This window comes from Sinocyclocheilus rhinocerous, unplaced genomic scaffold (genome assembly GCF_001515625.1).
Source record: "Sinocyclocheilus rhinocerous isolate Xijiao unplaced genomic scaffold, SAMN03320098_v1.1 scaffold818, whole genome shotgun sequence".
NCBI classification, from domain to species: domain Eukaryota; kingdom Metazoa; phylum Chordata; class Actinopteri; order Cypriniformes; family Cyprinidae; genus Sinocyclocheilus; species Sinocyclocheilus rhinocerous.
Genome location: NW_015664989.1, coordinates 1,261,953 through 1,282,990, shown reverse-complemented (window position 1 = coordinate 1,282,990; position 21,038 = coordinate 1,261,953). Strand labels below are relative to the sequence as shown.

The window sequence follows — 21,038 nt, the reverse complement described above, 5'->3', positions numbered from 1 at the left end:
TCAATTTCACAAATGTGCAACATTTTGTCTAAGCAATAAAAAAAGGACACATTTAATTTATAATTTGTCTTAAATCTCATTTTGTAAAAAAAAAAAAAAAAATCGTGAAATCAAAATCGTGAATCGAATTGTGAGTTGAATGAATCGTTACATCCCTAGTAACCACACATAAGAATAATAGGAATGATAAAGAAGCTGAAAAGTAGAGTCTGCATTACAATAATGAGAATTTAGGCTACAGGTGTGTTTAATTGTCATGAAAATAAAATCAATATAATTTAATGCAATATAATTTTTAACATGTTTTTGGGGTCAGATATGACCTGCTTATGTTTCCATGCGATTCACTCTTTCACAGGTGACTCTGAGGTTGGTTTAGACGGGTTTAGGTGACGTTGTCATATCAGCACATCGTGACAGGATTAGATAGTGTTGTTGTTTCGACCTGCAGCATCTGCGAAAGCCTTTATGAGCCTCGTGTTGCGAGTTGCACGCTTATAGTGCGTTGCATAATGATGAAATTTGATTTATCAGCAGATTGACTTCTTGATGGAAGAGGAAGAGGAAGGGTTTGGTAGTCACTCAAGAGGATTATGCATATATTCATAGGCTGTTTAGCAGCAGAGCAGGATCTCTCACAGGGTGAGGGCGGTTACTGGAAGTTCAGCGTATTTCCAGCACGGATATGATGGGCTGACTAGGTCTGCGGTGCACTGATAAGAAGCCGGTCTCTCCCCGCAGAGCTGAATAGTCAAACAGATGCGAGATACAAACAGGCTTTGAGTTCCTAAGAAAAGCCCGTTCCACTCTGGGAATGTGTGGGTTTCAGTCGGGGCAGAGGACCTTCGAGGGGAAACACTGGCTTCTCGTCCTCAAAGATGTTCTTTGTCCACTTGTAGGCCGTGTTTGTGCCTCATTTCCTGTTAGCACGGCTGTTTCTCCAATGCAAAGATCAGATGAGATGTCTTGTTTTGTTTTTGAGGTCTGTCCTGAAGTCGAAAAACAGACTTGGAAAGTGCGTGTTGTTCAGTATGTTGATTTATTTGAAGTAAATAGAAATGTGGCACAGCTTTCGGTCTGATAGGAAAATTACTTTATGCGGCATGAACTGCAGTTTAGGATGTCCAAACGTGATGCTGTTAAACTATTCATCTTGTGAGCGTTTAAAGAGATTAGCACGCTTCAAGGACTTCCCTCTTGACCGGCAACGTGACTAACTGTGCCATTTTACAGCGTATCCTCTCAGAACGCTTGACTAATAGCATAAAGTCATTGTGCTTTACAGGATGACAAGTTTATTTTCATCTAAAATAGGAACCAGGGGCGTTTTCTCCGAGACCGGGGAGGCAGTGACTTCTCAGAAAAAAAATAGGATGAGAATGTGATCTCCAAAATTTCATTACACAATCAACAAGCACCCAGTACTATGCATTTTTTAATGTTTATCTTAACGTACTAATTATTAAAAACGTCAGTTAACCAAGTTTAACTGAAGTTCTTCAAGCATTTTTTAAACTGCTTCAAAACATGAACTCCAATAATACAGTTAAAAGCCGTAAAGAAAATCCAATATTTCAAAGGTGTTTTAATTACTCATGTTTCACTATCCAGTAGTGACACCAAGTAAATCATCTCTCTTGCCTTCCTTTAGCTTGTTGCGTTCACATTAATGTGAGCTAATGGTGTGAATGGAGGAATATAGGCTAAAAGTGACAGCTTTATATTGTATTATTGTATTAAATTCTTCTCAAGTAATTTAAGAAATGCTTTAAAACTTGAAGAACTTGAGTTAAACTTGATTAACTTTGATCCTCGCAAACAGGGAATGTTCTCAGAAAGTTCTGGCAAGGTTCTCTCAAAGTTATGAAGACAAGTTCTTCAGTAACATGAATAGAACGTCTCAATTTTAGCACAAAAATGTTATTTATACATCTTTTTTTTTCTGAACGTTCTAGTTTTAGTATTTTAAAATGTTACTACTTGTTTCAGAACATTTACATTTTCAGAACATTAGCAAAATGATACAATGGAATGTTCCCTTAACATTCACATAACCCAGAAGAAACATATTTAAAATGTTAAAAAAACAGACATTTTGAATGTTCAGGGAACATTTCAGAAATGGCTTTCAGAAACAGCTGGGATGTGACTTAATTATGCATTAAAATGCATAGTATTGGTTGTTTGCTGAATGTGTGAAGTTGCTGTTCATTATGCCTTTAAACCAGAAACCATGTAAAACCATGAGACTTTGCTGCCTAATTTCAGAAGTCACAACACGCCACTGATAGAAAGCGCTTTTATCACCCTGTTAAATGTTTAGTATCAGCAGTGTTGGAGGAATCCATATCAAGGCAGATTTAGTGTTGCTTTTGACCTTTAATATTCCACCGCCGCCTTTTTAAACTCAAGCTTGTCTTATTTATCCAGTCTTGTGGTCACTTCTTTACGCAGCTGCATTAGACAATAGCAGAAAGAGCAGCCAAAGGGTTGCCAGGCCATTTCAATAGGACATTGACCCATAAATGCTGTCTTTGTTTTGTAGACCTTTAATGAAATATTTTGTTCAGCACTACTGGATTTCACGAAGCTCAGGTCTGTGGTTTTCAGCACCTGCCAATCTTGGTCATTTTCACTACTGTCTCTGCTTTTGTGTGGGAATTAAAGGGATAGTTCAGCCTAAAATTAAAAGTAGTCATCATTTACTTGCATTAAACCTGTGTGACTTTCTTAAACATAACAGAAGAAATGTCCAAGCTTCTGTTTTCCATATTCGTGAAAATGGATTGTGATTTATATTGTCACACTCCCAAAAAATATATAAGAATATTAAAAACTACAAACAGTAGCTTTAGCTTATATGATGGTGTGAAATATTACATTTCAGTCTACTCTTCACACAAAGCTGTCACATGACTTCAGAAAACATGAAATGTTGCAAATAAATTATATGAATTACTTTTAGCATGTAAGAAAGAAAATAAGACCGAGTCCAAAGAGGTTGGAGGTGTGCGTAAATTATGATAATATTGTCATTTTGGGGGGTGAATTGTTCTTTAAATTGTGAGTCAAAGTAATAGATTTAAACAGCAATGCTCAGTGACAGCATAATATAAAATAATATTCATCTAAACAAACCCATGGCACTATTCCCAATATTTAATTTAACTTATACGCCTCATATGCAGTACAAACAATGTTAATATGCTATAATATGAGTGTTGAACTCGATTTAGAGTCCTTTGCTCTCAAATGAAAATCTTGCATTTGCATATAAATTGCATAATGCAGAACATTTTTTTAAAACTGGTTTCTTAAATGACTTTCCTCTGCTAAGCCAAGCCATGTTGCATGTTTATGTCTTTAGAAACTTGACTGAATTGCGCATACACTTTATTTTGAATCAGAATGCTATCTATATCACATAATTCATGTTAAATTCATGCTAAGATTGTCGAATGCATCAAATATCGCCTCTTTTTTATTACACTACATTTATTGTTGAGTTTAAATGGATCTCTGGACTGGAGACAAAGACAGAAGTGGAAGATTATTGGCTTTTCCTGGTAGTAAAAATGATTTCCAAAGATAATTGGAATTATAAATATACCACTTCCAAATTTCACTTAATTCAATGTGTTATGTGCCATTTCTTTGTAATTATTTGTGAAATTTACTAGCAAATCCAACACCAAATTTTCGATGTACAGGGTTGTGAATAAAAACCAGACTTCAGCTTAGATCCTTATTAAGGTGTTTTGGCTTCTTGTTGATGGAACAATGATGAGTTCATGTGACGTGATATAATATCGTGTAAAGCAAATGGAATGTATTTTCACAATGAAGTTGTGTTCAAGTTCATGTTCATAGTTTTATGTTGGATCAGAAGTTGCGTAAAAGGCAGGATGGGAACACAGGAGGACAGTTTTCCTCTCTCTGGATCTCGTCCAGTGAACTGTGTCACTGCTGCATACCAGAGATTCCGAACGCTTCCTCCTCCTTGTTACTTCCACAAAAGAGCGAGCGGGATAATCACAGTTGAACTGCGAGGGCACTTGAGCAGGAAGACCTCCGCAGCTCAGAACATCTGTGTCCATACAAACAGGACGGAAGTGATGTCTTTACCACACAAGAACTCCTTTATAGCGCAGAGAATGAAGCCAGCAAAGCATTGCCGTTCAGAAATTCCCAATGATTTTCAGTGGCGTTGGCCACGCATTTTGGGTTGAAGCTATTCTGGTTAAACAAAAGTTTGGAATGGATCTGCGTGACATTTACTTGATGTTTGTAGCAGTGGAGCTTGTTTCTATTTGAGAAATCAATCTGACTCTTTCATACCTGATAAAGCTTGAGTATTTTGTGTTGACTTCTGTTTTGGTTAGTTCATATTCCTTCCCTTTTGCTCTCAGAAAATACTGGATTGAACATACACGATAAATCACACTTTCACCACTGTTATGACCAAAAATATCTCTATTGCATCCGTGAGAAATCAATCCAAAGTTCCAGTTTTCACTGTACAACGACTTAACTCTTTTATACCTGATAAAGCTTGAGTATTTTATATTTTATGTTTTACTTAGTTCATATTCCTTCCCTTTTGTTCAGAGAAATTGCTGAATTTAGCATGTGTTCAGAACATGCATGATAAACCACAACAATTTCACTACTATTATGACCACAAAGATCTTTATTGCATCCGTGAGAAATATATCAAAAGTTCCGGTTTTCACTGTACAATGATTTATCGGTCTCTTTTATTTTTGAGTTCTTAATGTAGTAGGCTTTTGTTTTACTTGGCTCTCATTTCTTCCCTTTCGCTCAGAGAAATAGCTGGATTTTGCATGTATACAAAACATGCATGATAAACCACAACACTTTCACCACTATTATGACTAAAAATATCTTTATTGCATCTGTGAGAAGCAAAAAATGAAAAATGCAAAAGTATATGACGTCCTGTTTGTGTTCTTTGTTTTAGGTTGTGGTGGAAAAACTTTAATTGGAGCATCAAGTTGTTTTCTTAAAATTAACATTTAATATGACAGTCTGTGGAGTTGTGTTGATGGTCTTAGGTTTTAATTTCTACAAATCTATTCAGATAGATTCAAAAATACCTTTATTGCATTTGTGAGAAGTTCCTGAGAACCATAAAATGCAAATGCAAAAATATACGGTGTCCAATTTGTGTTCTTTTTTTAGATTTATTTAAAAAAAAACTCACTCACTCAAGTCATTTTCTTAAAATAACATTTAATATTACAATCCGTGGAGTTGCATTGACGGTCTCAGGTTTTAATCTCTAGTTCCAAATCTGTTCAAATTTTGCATATGTATAAAAGCTATTTCCAAAGGTATGACTTGACAAGTTTTGCAACTTGACTCTGGTACTTATAGACTTTTGTAGACTTTATTTTGAATCAGAACTGTACATTCACAGCAGCCAAATTCATGCTAGGATTGTTGTATTTATTATATCACTTGCGTGAAAAATTGCCTTTTGTTATTGCATCAAATTTATTGAAACGTATGATTGAGTTTAAATGGTTGTCGGGACTGTAGACAAAGACACAAATGGATGATCTCAGGCTTTTCCTGGTGGTCATAGCTTCAGGAAAGGGTTATTATTAGTTCCTCGTTGAATTGCTGTGTGGATCTTGATGATGGAAAGGTGACGAGAAAACATGAAGTTCCTATGATATTCACGACATTTGAAATAATATCATGTGTTAAACAAAAGAGTGTATTTTTCTCAACAAATCTGCAACCTATATCCAAAGATGACGTGTAAAGAATCTCAGATTCATTGGATGAGTGTTTCATGAGAGAATAGTTTTTAAAGGTTTTACCTGAAATGTGAATTACATAACACATGGGTCCTTGAGGCAAAACCGTTCCCCATGAGAAGTGCATGGGACTTTCTTGTGAAATTGTAAGTCTCTAGCTCAAACGGTGTAGCGGGGTGGACGTTTTGAATATTGCAAATTCAACCCAAATTATAATGAGTTTTTACCACAGGAATAGCAATTCCTGATGATCCTCTTGAAGTTGCTGCAGACCTACCTAGAAGTTCAATTCTATAAAACAAGCAGGATTCACCTGCGTTGAGATAAAACGAATGGCTTTAGGTCTGTTGCTTATCAAGCTCGTCCAAGAACAAAGCTTTAACAAAAGGGTTCAGCACATAGAAATGTTCAGTGCCGCATTCGCTTCCTTTAGATTCTCGAAGCGTCCTCTCCGTCAGCTGTGCTCCTAGGTCAGAGCTTCCGGCCCCTGTGGACCCACTTTATGCTGACAACTGCTTTCTGAAGAAGAAGAGACTGTACTGCAGATATGGATCACAGCGCTGCCAGATACTCATCCTCGCTCTGACAAACATGAGCAGTGTAGCATTAGAGCTGAGGAGATTCAGTAGGGGTGGAGGGAAAGATCGATTCATTGATTCATCTCTCCTTAAATGATTCTTGTTTGATCCTCAAAAATTCTGAATTGGTTTTAGTCATATAATTAGTCATTATTATTGAAAAGCGAAACATTATATTGGTGGGGCAGAACTGATATATTTCATATTTTACAATCTTTACGAAATTTGTGCTTTGCAAAATTCAACTTGCCAAAGATTTGCACTTTTGTTGAGAATTTGAAATGTATCAAAATTCGTTTCAGATTCAAAATCAAACCCAACTGTGAGGGACGGGAACTTGCTTTCCCGTTTGCTTTTATTCTTCTGTTTTCTATAAGTTCTCAAATAAAGTTGATGTTTGGTGTTTGTTCTTGTAGACTTGAAGTTACTCTTTTTTTTCTTCATGGTAGTAGAATTTGTAAAAGCAGCACTTATTTATAATGATGCACTGAAATAAATTTTTTACCGAAACCAAAATGACCATTTTCATTCTGTCAGAAAGCAAAACTGAAAGGGTTTTATTAATAAAATTAATTATTAATAATTACGGTTATTGAAAAGCATATATGCAAAACAAAGCGTATTCTGTTGGTGGGTTAGAACAGACTTATTTTGCATTTGACATGTTTTGCAATCTTTGCAAAATGTGTGAATGAACCATCTTAACTTGCCAAAGATTTGCATGCATGCACTGTTGCTGAAAATTTTAAATGAATCAAGATTTGTTTCGGTTTCAAAATCAAATACAGCTGTGAGGGGTCTAAAAATGATCAAATTGCTTTCCATGTTCTCAGATAAAGCTTATGTTTGTTGTTTGTTTTTGCAGATTAGTCTTGGAGTTGTTTTTTAAAGGTTGTAGAATCTGTAAAAGCAGCACTTATTTGAAATGATGCACTGAAATTAATTTTTTACCGAAACCGAAATTACCATTTTCATTTAGCCAGAAACTGAAACCAAAAGGGTTTTATTCATAAAATTCATTATTAATAATTATTGATAACCATATGCAAAACAAAACTTATTCTGTTGGCGGTCAGAACAGACGTTTTATATTTGACATTTTTGTGCATGAGATATATTAACTTGCCAAATGTTTAAAAAAAATTTCAGATGCTAAAGTTTCACTACTAATTGAATGTTTAATTGGCCTACACCAGTAATATTTTACGTTTCTACACTGAGTTTGCATTAAAATGTGCAGAAAGGGTTTAAACATGGTCAAATGGGTTCAGATGAGCTTTGAGTATTACACTTGTCTTAATAACTGAAAGCATCATCACAATAGCCAAAATGCACAAAAGGTGTATTGAGAAGTTTGAATAACATTTAAATAACAGCATACAGGTTTGGAGAAACATTGAGTAATGGAGTAATAATGTAAAACAATGTATAAACAAAGGTCAATTACAGGTTGTTTAACTCCCTTCTTAGTGTGTATCATGGATGCTGCAGTGTGAAGAAGTTTTGGGCGGCTTTTGCAACCCTCTACGCACACCTTGGCAATATAATCGCCATTGGCTAGTACATTTTTTTGTTTACTTGCCAGACTGACACACACACACACACACACACGTTTACTTAGCTATCTAAATGGGGACATTACATAGACTTCTATTGTTTTTATATACAGCTATCAGTAAAGCGACGGCGAGTCGTGCGCCTTCACACTAGTTTACGGTACGTCAAATACAGGTGCGCTGCGTGCTACATACTGCGCATCCATTGAGTACATGACATGATCCATTGAGCGCATCCAAATAGTACAGATCGCTTGACGGAGAGCGAAACTCTCAAGCGCTCAGTCAGCGCGTTTATCGAGTGAAAATCTGCGTTGAACGCCTCTCACACACACACTGGCGTGTAAAATCTAATAATTTATTAGCCAATGGCTAATGTTAGACATTATTTAGTCGCCCAGAGTAAGATTTAGTCGCATATGCGAGTGATTTACTCGCAATGTAGAGGGTTGTTTTGACACTCTTGTTCATCTTATAACTCATAATCTCATCTCATAATAAGGTGACCAGACGTCCCAGTTTACCTGGGACAATCCCAGTTTCACAAGGTGTGTCCCAAAGTCCCAGCGATTCACTAACAAAATGAATCCTAAATGTTTCCCTGGGTAGGCACTTGGGCTCACAGGTGTGAAATGATGTTTCGGGATAGCTGTGGATCTCAATAAGGATAGCTGAGAAAGTATTTCAACATCAAATTATTACACATTATATATACCTATATATACATATACGTGTGTGTGTGTGTGTGTGTGTGAGTGTGTTACACATTTTATTTCACATTTGATTCAGTTCAATAAAATGAGGCATATTTTTTCATTGAAAAGCAAAACTTATATTGTGATCTATATTGTGATCTGTGCAAAATTTGGGTAACGTTTTAATAAAATGAGGCATATTTGTCATTGAATTTCAAGCAAAACACGTATGTGATTATATACATTTAATTTACTGCAATGTAAAATTACTTAGTATTTTAAGTTAAAATTTTAAGCATCAAATTATTACGCATTTCAGCTATTTTGCATAATTTGATATTTTGCATTTGACTTTCATGATATTTGGGGAAATATTTATTAAAATGAGGCATATTTTTTCACTGAATTTCAAGCAAAGCACTCACTGTATATTGTGATTTATATTGTGATCTTAAGGAAATATCTAATAAATTGAGGCATGTAATTTCATTGAATTTTAAGCAAAACGCACATATTGTAATTTATATACTTTTAATTTACTATAATGTAAAATTGCTCATGATGGATCTTGTTGCTGGTGAAGAGTGATCTGCTTGCTGGATTAGTAGTCTTTTTTTTTTCTCTCTGTCCAGTATACATACTTATGGCTTATTTTGCCACTGTTTACTTTTTGCTTCTCTGTTTTTTTTGACCTTGTTCCACTCTGACCACAGTTTGTTTTGTGTCTATCCCTCCAGCCCCCGGTTGGCCCCGCCTCCCACCCGATGGCTCCGCCCAGTCCTGGAACCAACAGCAGCACCAATCACAGCAGCTGCAGCAGCAGCACAGCCGGCTGGGAGCAGCTCAGTAAAACTAACCTCTACATTCGTGGTTTACTGCCAACTACCACCGACCATGACCTGGTCAAGCTCTGCCAGCCGTGAGTACCACCCTATATCGACCTTCAGATGTAAATATTAAGATCAAATACTGTCGGAAGGCTGAAAAATTTCAGGATATTATTTTTTTTAGCTGCTGTATATCGTTCAATCCTCATTAAAAGAGTACCGAAATACATGATGAATTAAAGGAATAGTTCACCCAAAAGTGAAAATTTGCTGAAAATGTGATCACCCTCAGGCCATTCGAGATGTAGATGAGTTTGTTTCTTCACAGGAACAGATCTGGAGAAATGTAGTATTACATCACTTGCTCACCAATGGATCCTCTGCAGTGAATGGGTGCCGTCAGAATGAGAGTCCAAACAGTTGATAAAAACATCACAATAATCCACAAGTAATCCACACCACTCCAGTTCATCAACTAACATCTGGTGAAGCCCAAAGCTGCATGTTAGAGAATCAAATCCATTGTTTGGCTAAAATATGAGTTTTCTATCCATAATAACATAATAGCAGGAATCAACAATTTGAAGTTAAAAACGTCTTAATGATGGATTTGTTTCACAAAAACACGCAGCTTTTGACTTCTCAAGACATTAACTGATGGAGTGGAGTGGTGTGAATTACTTGTGGATTCTTGTGATGTTTTTATCAGCTGTTTGGGCTCTCTTTCTGACGGCACCCATTCACTGCAGAGGATCCACTGGTGAGCAAGTGATGCAATGCTACATTTCTCCAAATCTGATGAAGAAACAAACTCATCTACATCTTGGATGTCCTGAGGGTGAGTACATTTCCAGAATCAATTTTCATTTTTAGGTGAACTATAACTTTAAGAAACCCAGCTTTGAGAGGTGTTTTATTTGCTGTAGTGGAAGATAAGATGAAGAGTGTGGCCTCCAGCGTCCCGGTTTGTCCGGATGTGTCTCATTAAGCCCAGTTTCACTGCGAGACGGTGGCTCCTCGAAATGGAGATTGATTACTGTGGCCATAGGGCGAGTGCTTACAGGGTCGTAGTTGTAGTCGATTCTCAGTTCTTTCTGAAACAGTGTGCAGTTATTGCTTGATGAATGCTTCAACATGTGGTTGAACGGCTCTGAGGTCAGTCTATCGATCAGAGACTCTCTGTTCAGAAATGGAGGCACATTATTGAGTGTAATTGCTTTGCTTGAGATCTAAGGTCTGTTTCGCACTCAATGCAAGTTCAGCATCTGTGGCATGGTGCCGATGATCCCAGAAAATCATTTTGACTCATTTTTTTAGTTTAAAAAAATAAAAAGGCAAAATTTGTGGTAGGGATGGAACGATTACCGGTTTCACGATAAATCAGTTTTCAGTGTGTGTATCAGTTCTTTTTGAACATGTTCATCTAATTTTAACAAAACCGTGATAATATTGATAATCGTGATAACTTTGGTCACTATAACCGTGATATGAAATTTTCATACCGTTACATCCCTAATTTGTGGTTACAGTGAAGCAGTATAGACAATATAAGTCTATGGAGCAACATTTGCATTGTAAAAGCAGAAATCTGGAAGTTTGTGTGTGTGTTTTTTTGTGTTATTGTTTATAATGTCTTATATACAATAGTTTACATTTTGTGCCAATGCAAGCAATCAGGCAGTAAAAAAAAAAGCAGTTATGTGAATTATTCAGTGACAATGTGTTTATTATTCAAGCTGTAAACTTGTAAATTATCTTTATGAAGTGGGATAGTTTTCTAGGTTGATGTTCGATTCATTATTGGTGTAATTCTTCAAGTTTGCACTGTCTCTTTCTGGTATCTGGTATCTGGTATCTGGTATTAAAGTGACTGACATTAGCTATGCGCTTTTGCCATTTTTTTTGACGTTGAAATTAAAAGATTGGATAAGACTACAGATTTTGATTCTCTCACACTAGTCTCATGTTAACGTATAAAGTCTTATATCTACTTTTAAAACAGTATTTTCTCAGGATGCATGATATATCGGAATCATATTGAGTATCAGCTAATATGAAAGATTATTTAAAAAATGTATCATTATCAGTCTATATTTTAAATATATTGTCCAATTGTGCATGCTAATTTCTCCTACTTTTATATTTAGATTGCTGTCTAATGCTCTCTTAAAGTGAATCTTTAAAAATAGTTGAATTTTAAAATGTAGTTACATTACTAATTTAATTAGACTGTTAAATGCAATCTTTAGTAAATCTAAAAAAATAATATTCATCCATAAATTCACTTGTAGCATCTAAACAAGTAATTTTCAATGTTTTATTTAGAATTTATTTACATTTATAAATGTATTTATTAATAGAATTTTAATATGGGCCATTAATTGATTATTGGCCATCAGATAATGGATTATTGGTTATCAGAATATTGGTTATTTGGTAATATTAAAGATTGTTTTTAAAATGTATCGTAATCAGTCTATATTTTACATATGATTCCCAATATTGAATTGTGCATGCTAATTTCTCCTACTTTTATATTTAGATTACTATAGTTAGCATCTAAAGCTCATTTAAAGTAGATCAATGCAGTTTTAATTTAAAAACATAGTTACTTTAATAATTTAAATTTAAGATTTAGTCTTTAACAAATCTAAAAAATAATATAGATTTTTTTTTTCATACTTTACACTATAATGTTGTAATGCATTAATTCACTTGTAGCATCAAAAACAATTGATTTTCAATGTTTAATTTTTAATATTTTTAAGGCGTCGTGGAGATCGCACCTTTTCAGTTGCGGCTCCTACACTTTGGAATTCCTTGCCGCTAATCATAAAATCTTCGTCAACTCTGGACATTTAAAGGAACAAAAGGAACTTAAAGACTTTCTCATTCTCATGGTTTTAAAAGTGCTTCATAAATAAAAGTTGAGTTGAGCTTAATTAATTTATTCATTATTTATTATAAATGTATTTATTAATAGAATTTTAATATGGGCCATTAATTGATTATTGGTCATGATTTGATAATTATTCACTTTGAATAGAAATCAGAATTTGATTTCTGTGCATTCTGTATATTTTTGTGCACTTCCATAAGTGCATTAAATACTGTTTTATAAACTGAGGGATTATGCAACAAATAATTATGCCACAAATGCTGTCCATAGCGCTTCACTTTGATTGAACCCGAAACATTTGGCACATGCAGGATTTTCTAGGAGTATCTGGGACGGTGTTGGATAAAGAAAGCGCCATTGGCCGCTCTTTGGTCTTAGTATTGTAATCTCACTCATCCTGGCACTGCGGCTCAATGAACTCTCATATTTCGGTCATTGGGTGTCAAGGGCTGCAGGGTGACTTTCCCCGATAAGAGGTCTGGGATGAATGCCATCAATAAAAGATGAGGCATATGCTGTGTCTCTCTGAGCCTATTGGGTGATTTGAAGTGATTTTCAAGCAGAATCACAGGACCGGTCCTCAGAGGACTCCTGTGAGTGAAGGCGCTAAGCTGATTGACAGATAGACCATACTGCATTACTGCAGACTGAAATAACACTTATGAACAGAACAATCCAATGTGAAAAAGAACATGGTGTTGTGAGTCTGAATTAGGGTGGGTGGGATGACCAAACGCTATGAGTAATTACAGTATTATATCACAGTAAATATACTGCAGTATTTCCTCTCTCAATCAGTAGAAAATATGGTTAACACCCGGTCATGCATGAAAAAAAAAACACCGTCATGTACCGTGAAACCGGTATAATTTTGAAAAATACCGTGATATAAATGTTTATATCACTAGCACTAGCTAGTGCACTAGTAGCTAGTCATGTTTGCCGAATTCAATGCAAAAAATGTTATATATTAAATATATATGAATAAACTATTTAATTTGAATCAACTAACTACAAAAAGTCATTAATGCTTGGTTATTTAATGAGTATATTTTGTAGGATAGTTAGTTGCATTAAATTAAATAACACAGGAAAGGTGCTTCGTTTTTTATTATTTTCATTTTTGCATAGCAGCATTTTCATTTCATTTTTCAAAACAAATACTTCATTATGTAATTTACAAATGAAAGGTGTGTCATATCATTTGGTTATTCTTTCATATTTGGCTTTTGTTTGGATTTGAAACCTTAAATTAGTGCAAAAACAGCTTCACATTATGAAACAATTGTTTAAAAAACCCAAATACTCAATTATATAATTTACAAATTAAAGGTGCTTCGTCTCATTTTATTTTCATTTTTATTTGGATTTTGGTTGGATTTGAAGTCTGAAAATAGTGCAAAAACAGCTTCACATTATGAAACAAACAAGTTTTCAATTATATAATTTATAAATGAAAGATGAATTTCATTTTTATTTGGATCTTGATTGGATTTGAAGTCTGAAATTAGTGCAAAAACAGCTTTGCATAATGAAACAATTGAATAAAAAAAAACAAATACTCAATTCTACCTTTTACAAATGAAACGTGCTTCATCTCATTTGATTATTTTCATTTTTATTTGGATTGTGATTAGATTTGAAGTCTGAAATTGGTGCAGAAACAGCTTTACATTATGAAACACTTGAGTTAAAAACTAAATTACTCAAAACAGTAAAAGTAATATTATAAAACAGTTCAGGCTCTAAATTCTGATCTACATTGGAAACAGTTGTGAAGCACATCAGTTGAATTCTATATTAATGCGACACTTTGCAACTGTGAACCACTAAACACTGCTTTTTGTTGTGCAAAACACTCCTCAATAACAAGTTCTTCCTCTTGATTTATTAAGGACACATCCCGCTCAGAATTTTTGAGTGCTCTATATTTGTTCTTTGCTGTCACATGTAAATTGAGTGAAGCAGTCCAGCCAGCAAATCATGATGTAAAGGGTGTAGAAAAGTATTGAAAAGTCAGACATGTTTGTGTGGTCATATTGCATGTGTCGCTCTCCCACCCAGCTCAAACTCTAAGAACAAGCGTAAGATGGATTGTTTCAAAGGACCACAAGGTTTGTTTTGGTGCATCACTGTGGCAGAAGCACAGAATGATCCAGTTACTGAACCACGGATGGTGACTGGATGAAAGACCACTGAGCAGGACTCAACTGTGTGTGTGTGTGTGTGTGTGTGTGTGTGTGTGTACATATATATGGTGGCAGATTTGAGCTTTCCCTACCAATATATACAGTATATTTACATTACATTACATTATGAATATATATTATTATTCATATATTTTATTATTTTCTAAATAAGTAGTGTCAAAGGAATTGCCTGAAGAGCTCAGAGACAGAATTGTGGCAAGGCACAGATCTGGTCAAGGTTACAAAAAAATTTCTGCTGCACTTAAGGTTCCTAAGAGCACGGTGGCCTCCATAATCCTTAAATGGAAGACGTTTGGGACGGCCAGAACCCTTCCTAGAGCTGGCCGTCCGGCCAAACTGAGCTATCGGGGGAGAAGAGCCTTGGTGAGAGAGGTAAAGAAGAACCCAAAGATCACTGTGGCTGAGCTCCAGAGATGCAGTCGGGAGATGGGAGAAAGTTGTAGAAAGTCAACCATCACTGCAGCCCTCCACCAGTCGGGGCTTTATGGCAGAGTGGCCCGACGGAAGCCTCTCCTCAGTGCAAGACACATGAAAGCCCGCATGGAGTTTGCTAAAAAAACACCTGAAGGACTCCAAGATGGTGAGAAATAAGATTCTCTGGTCTGATGAGACCAAGATAGAACTTTTTGGCCTTAATTCTAAGCGGTATGTGTGGAGAAAACCAGGCACCTGTCCAATACAGTCCCAACAGTGAAGCATGGTGGTGGCAGCATCATGCTGTGGGGGTGTTTTTCAGCTGCAGGGACAGGACGACTGGTTGCAATCGAGGGAAAGATGAATGCGGCCAAGTACAGGGATATCCTGGGCGAAAACCTTCTCCAGAGTGCTCAGGACCTCAGACTGGAACTAAGGTTTACCTTCCAACAAGACAATGACCCTAAGCACACAGCTAAAATAACGAAGGAGTGGCTTCTCAACAACTCTGTGACTGTTCTTGAATGGCCCGGCCAGAGCCCTGACTTAAACCCAATTGAGCATCTCTGGAGAGACCTAAAAATGGCTGTCCACCAACGTTTACCGTCCAACCTGACAGAACTGGAGAGGATTTGCAAGGAGGAATGGCAGAGGATCCCCAAATCCATGTGTGAAAAACTTGTTGCATCTTTCCTAAAAAGACTCATGGCTGTATTAGATCAAATGGGTGCTTCTACTAAATACTGAGCATTTTTCAGTTTTTCTTTTTTAATAAATCTGCAAAGATGTCAACAATTCTGTGTTTTTCTGTCAATATGGGGTGCTGTGTGTACATTAATGAGGAAAAAAAATTAACTTAAATGATTTTAGCAAATGGCTGCAATATAACAAAGAGTGAAAAATTTAAGGGGGTCTGAATACTTTCCGTACCCACTGTATATATATATATACACACACATACACACACACACCTTTTTAAATCAATAAATTGTTGCTAAAATGTTGCTTGCCAGTGAAAATATTGATATATATTAATATTGTTATATGCATATGTATGTATAGATTTTTATTGATTTTATTATCGATATCTATATTAATATTAATATTGATATATAATATATATCACATCATGCATATTTATTTTTTTCTAGGCACTAGAGTTACCTTTACATGCATTCATCTACTCATGACCTTATTTTTTAGCCTTGAGAAATCTAAAGTGCTTCTTCACATCCAATTTGTAAGCATGTGGAGTAATTGGGAGTGACCTAATGTGTCCTGGTTGTGCCTCACAAGCATCTCCAGTAGAGAGACACATTTATAGGGTCAATATGCGGAGACCAGTGTCACTTTGCTTCTCTGAGAAATCAGCTTTTGATATTTGCATCACTGCAAATAACATTTCAAATCCCAGACTGTATGGATTGTCTAAGTTTGTCCTCAAAGGAACTGAATCGGCGTCTTTAATTAGAAAGCTGCTGCGGTGTAAAGAGAAGGGCTCAGTTCATGTATGGCCGTGATTGAGGCTCTGGATTAGTGTTGGGCTTTTCACTGGCGGTTCAGTGGTGTGATCGTCTAACCCTTCACTGGATTTAGCTTAATCTCATCCTGATGGCTAAAGCGATTTGTCCTTTAACCTTTTGGATGTAACCTTTTCCAGGTCACTTCCCTGTAGGGCTGAAACGATTAGTCGACATTATCGGCAACGTCGACAATAAAAAATTGTCAACAAATATTTTTGTTGTCGAGTAGTCGTTTGATCTCATATGACCTAATGTAAGAGCCTGCAATAACGCAGTTTGACCAGTGTGGCGCTGTAGTGCAAGACTGTAATTCAGCTCTCCCGGATGCAATTTAAGAGAAGAAGACAGCGCTTCAGCGCATTGAGCGCAAACGCAGCCGAACCTGAAGCTGCTGAGCGGCGTTTGGATGATTATATAAATATATGCTGCACGCTTTCTTCTAAATAAAGAAATAAACACAACAAAAACTGACAGAGGTGAGAAAGCAGCAGTTAAGAACGCATCTGATTACAGCGATGTGGATGTTGCACAAGCGCTGCAGTTCAGTACTCCAGTAAAGTCCATCACGTCACGTTTATTTATATAGTACTTTATGCAATAGATAGCCTTAAATCAAGCAGCTTTACACAATATTAAACATGAAAAACCAGAGTCAGTGTTGCTTTCAGTTAGAATTACAAACTGATTTTCTGTTATAAAGCAGCTCTCCAGTGTGGAGCTAGCTAATGATAAAATCTTTTATTAGTGGGGAAAAAAATATTATTTAATTGAAGTGATAGTTTAGTTTGTCGTTAGGCAGATTGATGTCATTCAGTTACTTTTTAGCTAATTTAGCTAATTAAATGGTGAATGAGAGAGTTTCTCTGTCATCTCATTTTGTGTGCCAAATATATTTATTTGTATAAAATAATTGTATAATTGTAATAATTACATAATATGACTTTCAAAAGCTGAAGTGCTTACCTTTATTTATTTGTTAGAATATATATAGCTCAATATTTTAACTAACTGCAAAAGCTGAATAATCAATCAAAGTCTACTTATTAATCAGTGAAATAATCGATGATTAGTCGATTAATCTTTCTAATAATCGATTATCAAAATAATCGTTTGTTGCAGCCCTACTTCCCTGGGAACGATATGAGGTCAGAGATATCGATGTCATAACACGAGCTTATGGAGCTTTGAGAATCAAATAAAATGTTGGACCATGAAATCTCAGATCAGTGTGTTGAGTCGATCCTCCAGTCATTGGCTTCAGACGACTGCTGATATAATTCTCTTAAGGGCTGCTCGGCAATATAGTTTTATATGATTTCATATTTTCCAGCCTTTTGATGATATTCTGAATCTTGATATTGTTGTATTTCCTCTGAAACTGCATGCTTAAAAAGTATTATTTATTTATTTACTTAGTTACTTATTTATTTCAGCCTTCATTATAGTCAAACAGTCACTATTGCCAAATAGATTGAAAATGAAATTACTAATATCAGCAAAATTCTCTGAGAGTCACTTCATGAGAAGTACAAGTCGTTAAATTAAAAGTGCAATTTAACTTGAAGAAATTGTGACAGAAATATATTACTATTGTACAGTAGAATGCATGTCTTACTACTACTTCTACTAATAACATTATTATTAAAACTTTATTTTCTAGGAATAATAAAAAAACACATTTCATGGCTCTATTGTTGTAAAAAAAAAAAGTAGTTTTGATTATTAACATTTATTGAATAATTTAAAATTTTATTAAACTATTCAAATGGAATCCAGAAAATGTTAAGTTGAAAACACAGAATTTGGTGAAAAATAAAACAGAATTTGACAAAAAAAATAAATTTGTGTCGTACAGTCACAGGACCCTAAAAATGAGATTTTTTTGTTATACTTGTAATAAATTGCTGTTAATTTGTGCACGTTGTATGATTTCAATCAATTAGACATGCTTTTTGATTAATACATTTTAATTTAACCATTAAAACAGAGTCCAGAAAAAAAATGGAATCCAGAAAAATTTAAACTGAAAAAACTGAATTTGGAAAACAATAAAACAATAGAGCCCTATAAATTCAATATAGATGTTGAATATCAATAAATCCAGCCAATACACTTATATAAGAAAATATAATAAATAGATAAATTATTTAAACATAATAAATAGTATAATAAATATTATATATTATCTATCTGTCTGTCTGTCTGTCATTTTATATTTTTAGATAGACAGGTAGATCGATTCTATCCTGTATGTTATTGAAGATATCAAAAAAAGCATGAGAACTATGCTTGTGAATTGCTGCTGGATTTTACTCTCCAAAAAAACCACAAAAAAAAACCGCTTGATGCAAGTACCTGTAAGTCGAATTTTCATTGAAATCAGAGGATATGGCTTTCAAGACCCTTTCACCTTTGCATATATCCAGACTAGAGCAGATTAAAGAGCCTGTCCTTAAGGAAACGCTGTCTAGCTGGAAATAAGCCAAATCCAGGGAGGAAAAATTCCTCAAACATTTTTCAATGGTCACTTTACACTGCGTCCTAACCAGACGTGGTGCAATAATGAGACGAGATAAAAGCGAACTCTTCCTGGTTCATCTGAGTTTGTCTCTTGTCCTGTCACTCATCAAGTCAAGTCAAGTCAAGTTTATTTGTACAATATTTTGTAACTGATACGGAACTTAATAGGTAGCCAGTGCAGAGACTGTAAAATTGGGGTAATATGATCATATTTTCTTGACCTGGTAAGGACTCTAGCCGCTGCATTTTGGACTACCTGTAGCTTGTTTATTGAGGATGCAGGACAACCACCTAGCAGTGCATTACATTAGTCCAGTCTAGAGGTCATGAATGCATGAACTAGCTTTTCTGCATCAGAAACAGGTAACATGTTTCGTAGCTTGGCAATGTTTCTAAGATGGAAGAATGCTGTTTTTGTAATATGGGAAATATGATTTTCAAAAGACAAGTTGCTATCTAATATAACACCCAGATTTTTGACTGTAGAGGAAGTAACAGTACATCCGTCTAGTTGCAAATTGTAATCCAAAAGATTCTGTGTACTGTCTTTTGGTCCAATAAGTAATATCTCTGTATAGGAGATAGGATAATAGGAGAAAATTATTGGTCATCCAATCTTTTACATTTTTAACACATTCTGTTAGCTTAGATAATTTAGAAGTTTCATCTGGTCTTGTTGAGATATATAGTTGAGTATCATCAGCATAACAGTGGAAACGAATCCCGTATTTTCTAATAATATTACCAAGGGGCAACATGTATATTGAAAATGGCAGAGGACCTAGGACAGATCCTTGTGGCACTCCATATTTTACTGGTGATAATTGAGATGACTCCCCATTTAAATGAACAAAATGGTAGCGATCGGACAGGTAGGATCTAAACCATCTTAAAGCCTGCCCTTGAATACCTGTATAGTTTTGTAATCGATCTATGAGTATGTCATGATCTATAGTGTCGAACGCAGCACTAAGATCATCACATCTGGTTATTTTCCTGGTTGTGTTGTTTCTATTTCTGCAACGTCATCCCCCTGAAATCCTGCTCCACATAACTGAATATTTAACATCAGATATGTGCTGATTGTAATTGTGTAGCCAGTTAAATTATTTGTGCTTACAGACTTGTTCTTTTTTATGCACTTGCACACTAGAGAAAGCTCTTGCAGCACAGTTGATTTATAGTAATGTTTTAGATGTGTTTTGAGGATGTGGAAAGAGCCGGGTCAGTCTGAAACCAAGCAGGAATAAAATTAGATTTTTGAAAGCACAAATGCGTCCTCATCTCTGAAAACCTCATTGGTGAAGCATGCTGCAGCCAAAGTTTTCTCTGTTTTCTCAGGTTTTGTTAATGATGTAGTGTTGCTTTTTGGAGTGTTACACATCTTTGTGACGCAAGATTCAAATCATTTGATTTGTAGTGACACTAAAGTCACCTTTGGATTGTTATTTTGGTAATGATGTCATCATCTTGAAGAAGAGATGAAGGAAGAGCTAGCTGTAGTTTTCAAACCTGTAAATTGTATTTCCAAACATGGAAATTTACAAAATCATAAAAAAAAATGTGAAAGTGAATGTCAGTGTTTCTAGTTATGCTTGAATTAAAAAAAGACTAGAGATTTCTCTTTTGTGTGTGTGTGTGTGTGTGTGTGTGTATAATGTAATTATTAATTCTATTTAAAATATATATATATTTAATATATTTAAGAAATATATGTATATATATATTTAAATATAAATGTGTGTATTATAGTTATATAATAGTATATACTGTATATACTATTTTAGCTCAAAATAGTTTTCTAATTAATGTATTTGCAAAATAAGATCCATATGCTAATTCACATTCACAAAAAAAAATTTCGCTTTTATATTTGCAAATTCACAAACTCGTACTCAAAATTCATATTCAGAAAATACAGTTTCCAAATGCACAAGCAAATTTACATTCACAAAGCAAAAGCCAGTGACTTGACTTGAAAGTAAAATTCACAAATTCAAAACACAGTTCATAAATGCACAAGTGTGTTT

At 35.1% G+C, this 21,038-nt stretch overlaps 1 protein-coding gene across 3 annotated transcripts in view; it reads left to right on the top strand.

Moving 5' to 3' along the window:
- The window catches only part of LOC107730583 (RNA-binding motif, single-stranded-interacting protein 1-like), an 81,006-nt gene that overhangs the window by 22,529 nt on the left and 37,439 nt on the right, over positions 1-21,038 (top strand). For all 3 annotated transcript variants that reach the window (XM_016541437.1, XM_016541438.1, XM_016541439.1), the window contains exon 2: positions 9,353-9,534. In XM_016541437.1, the coding sequence (XP_016396923.1) occupies positions 9,353-9,534 (182 nt within the window). The remainder of the gene's footprint in view (positions 1-9,352; positions 9,535-21,038) is intronic.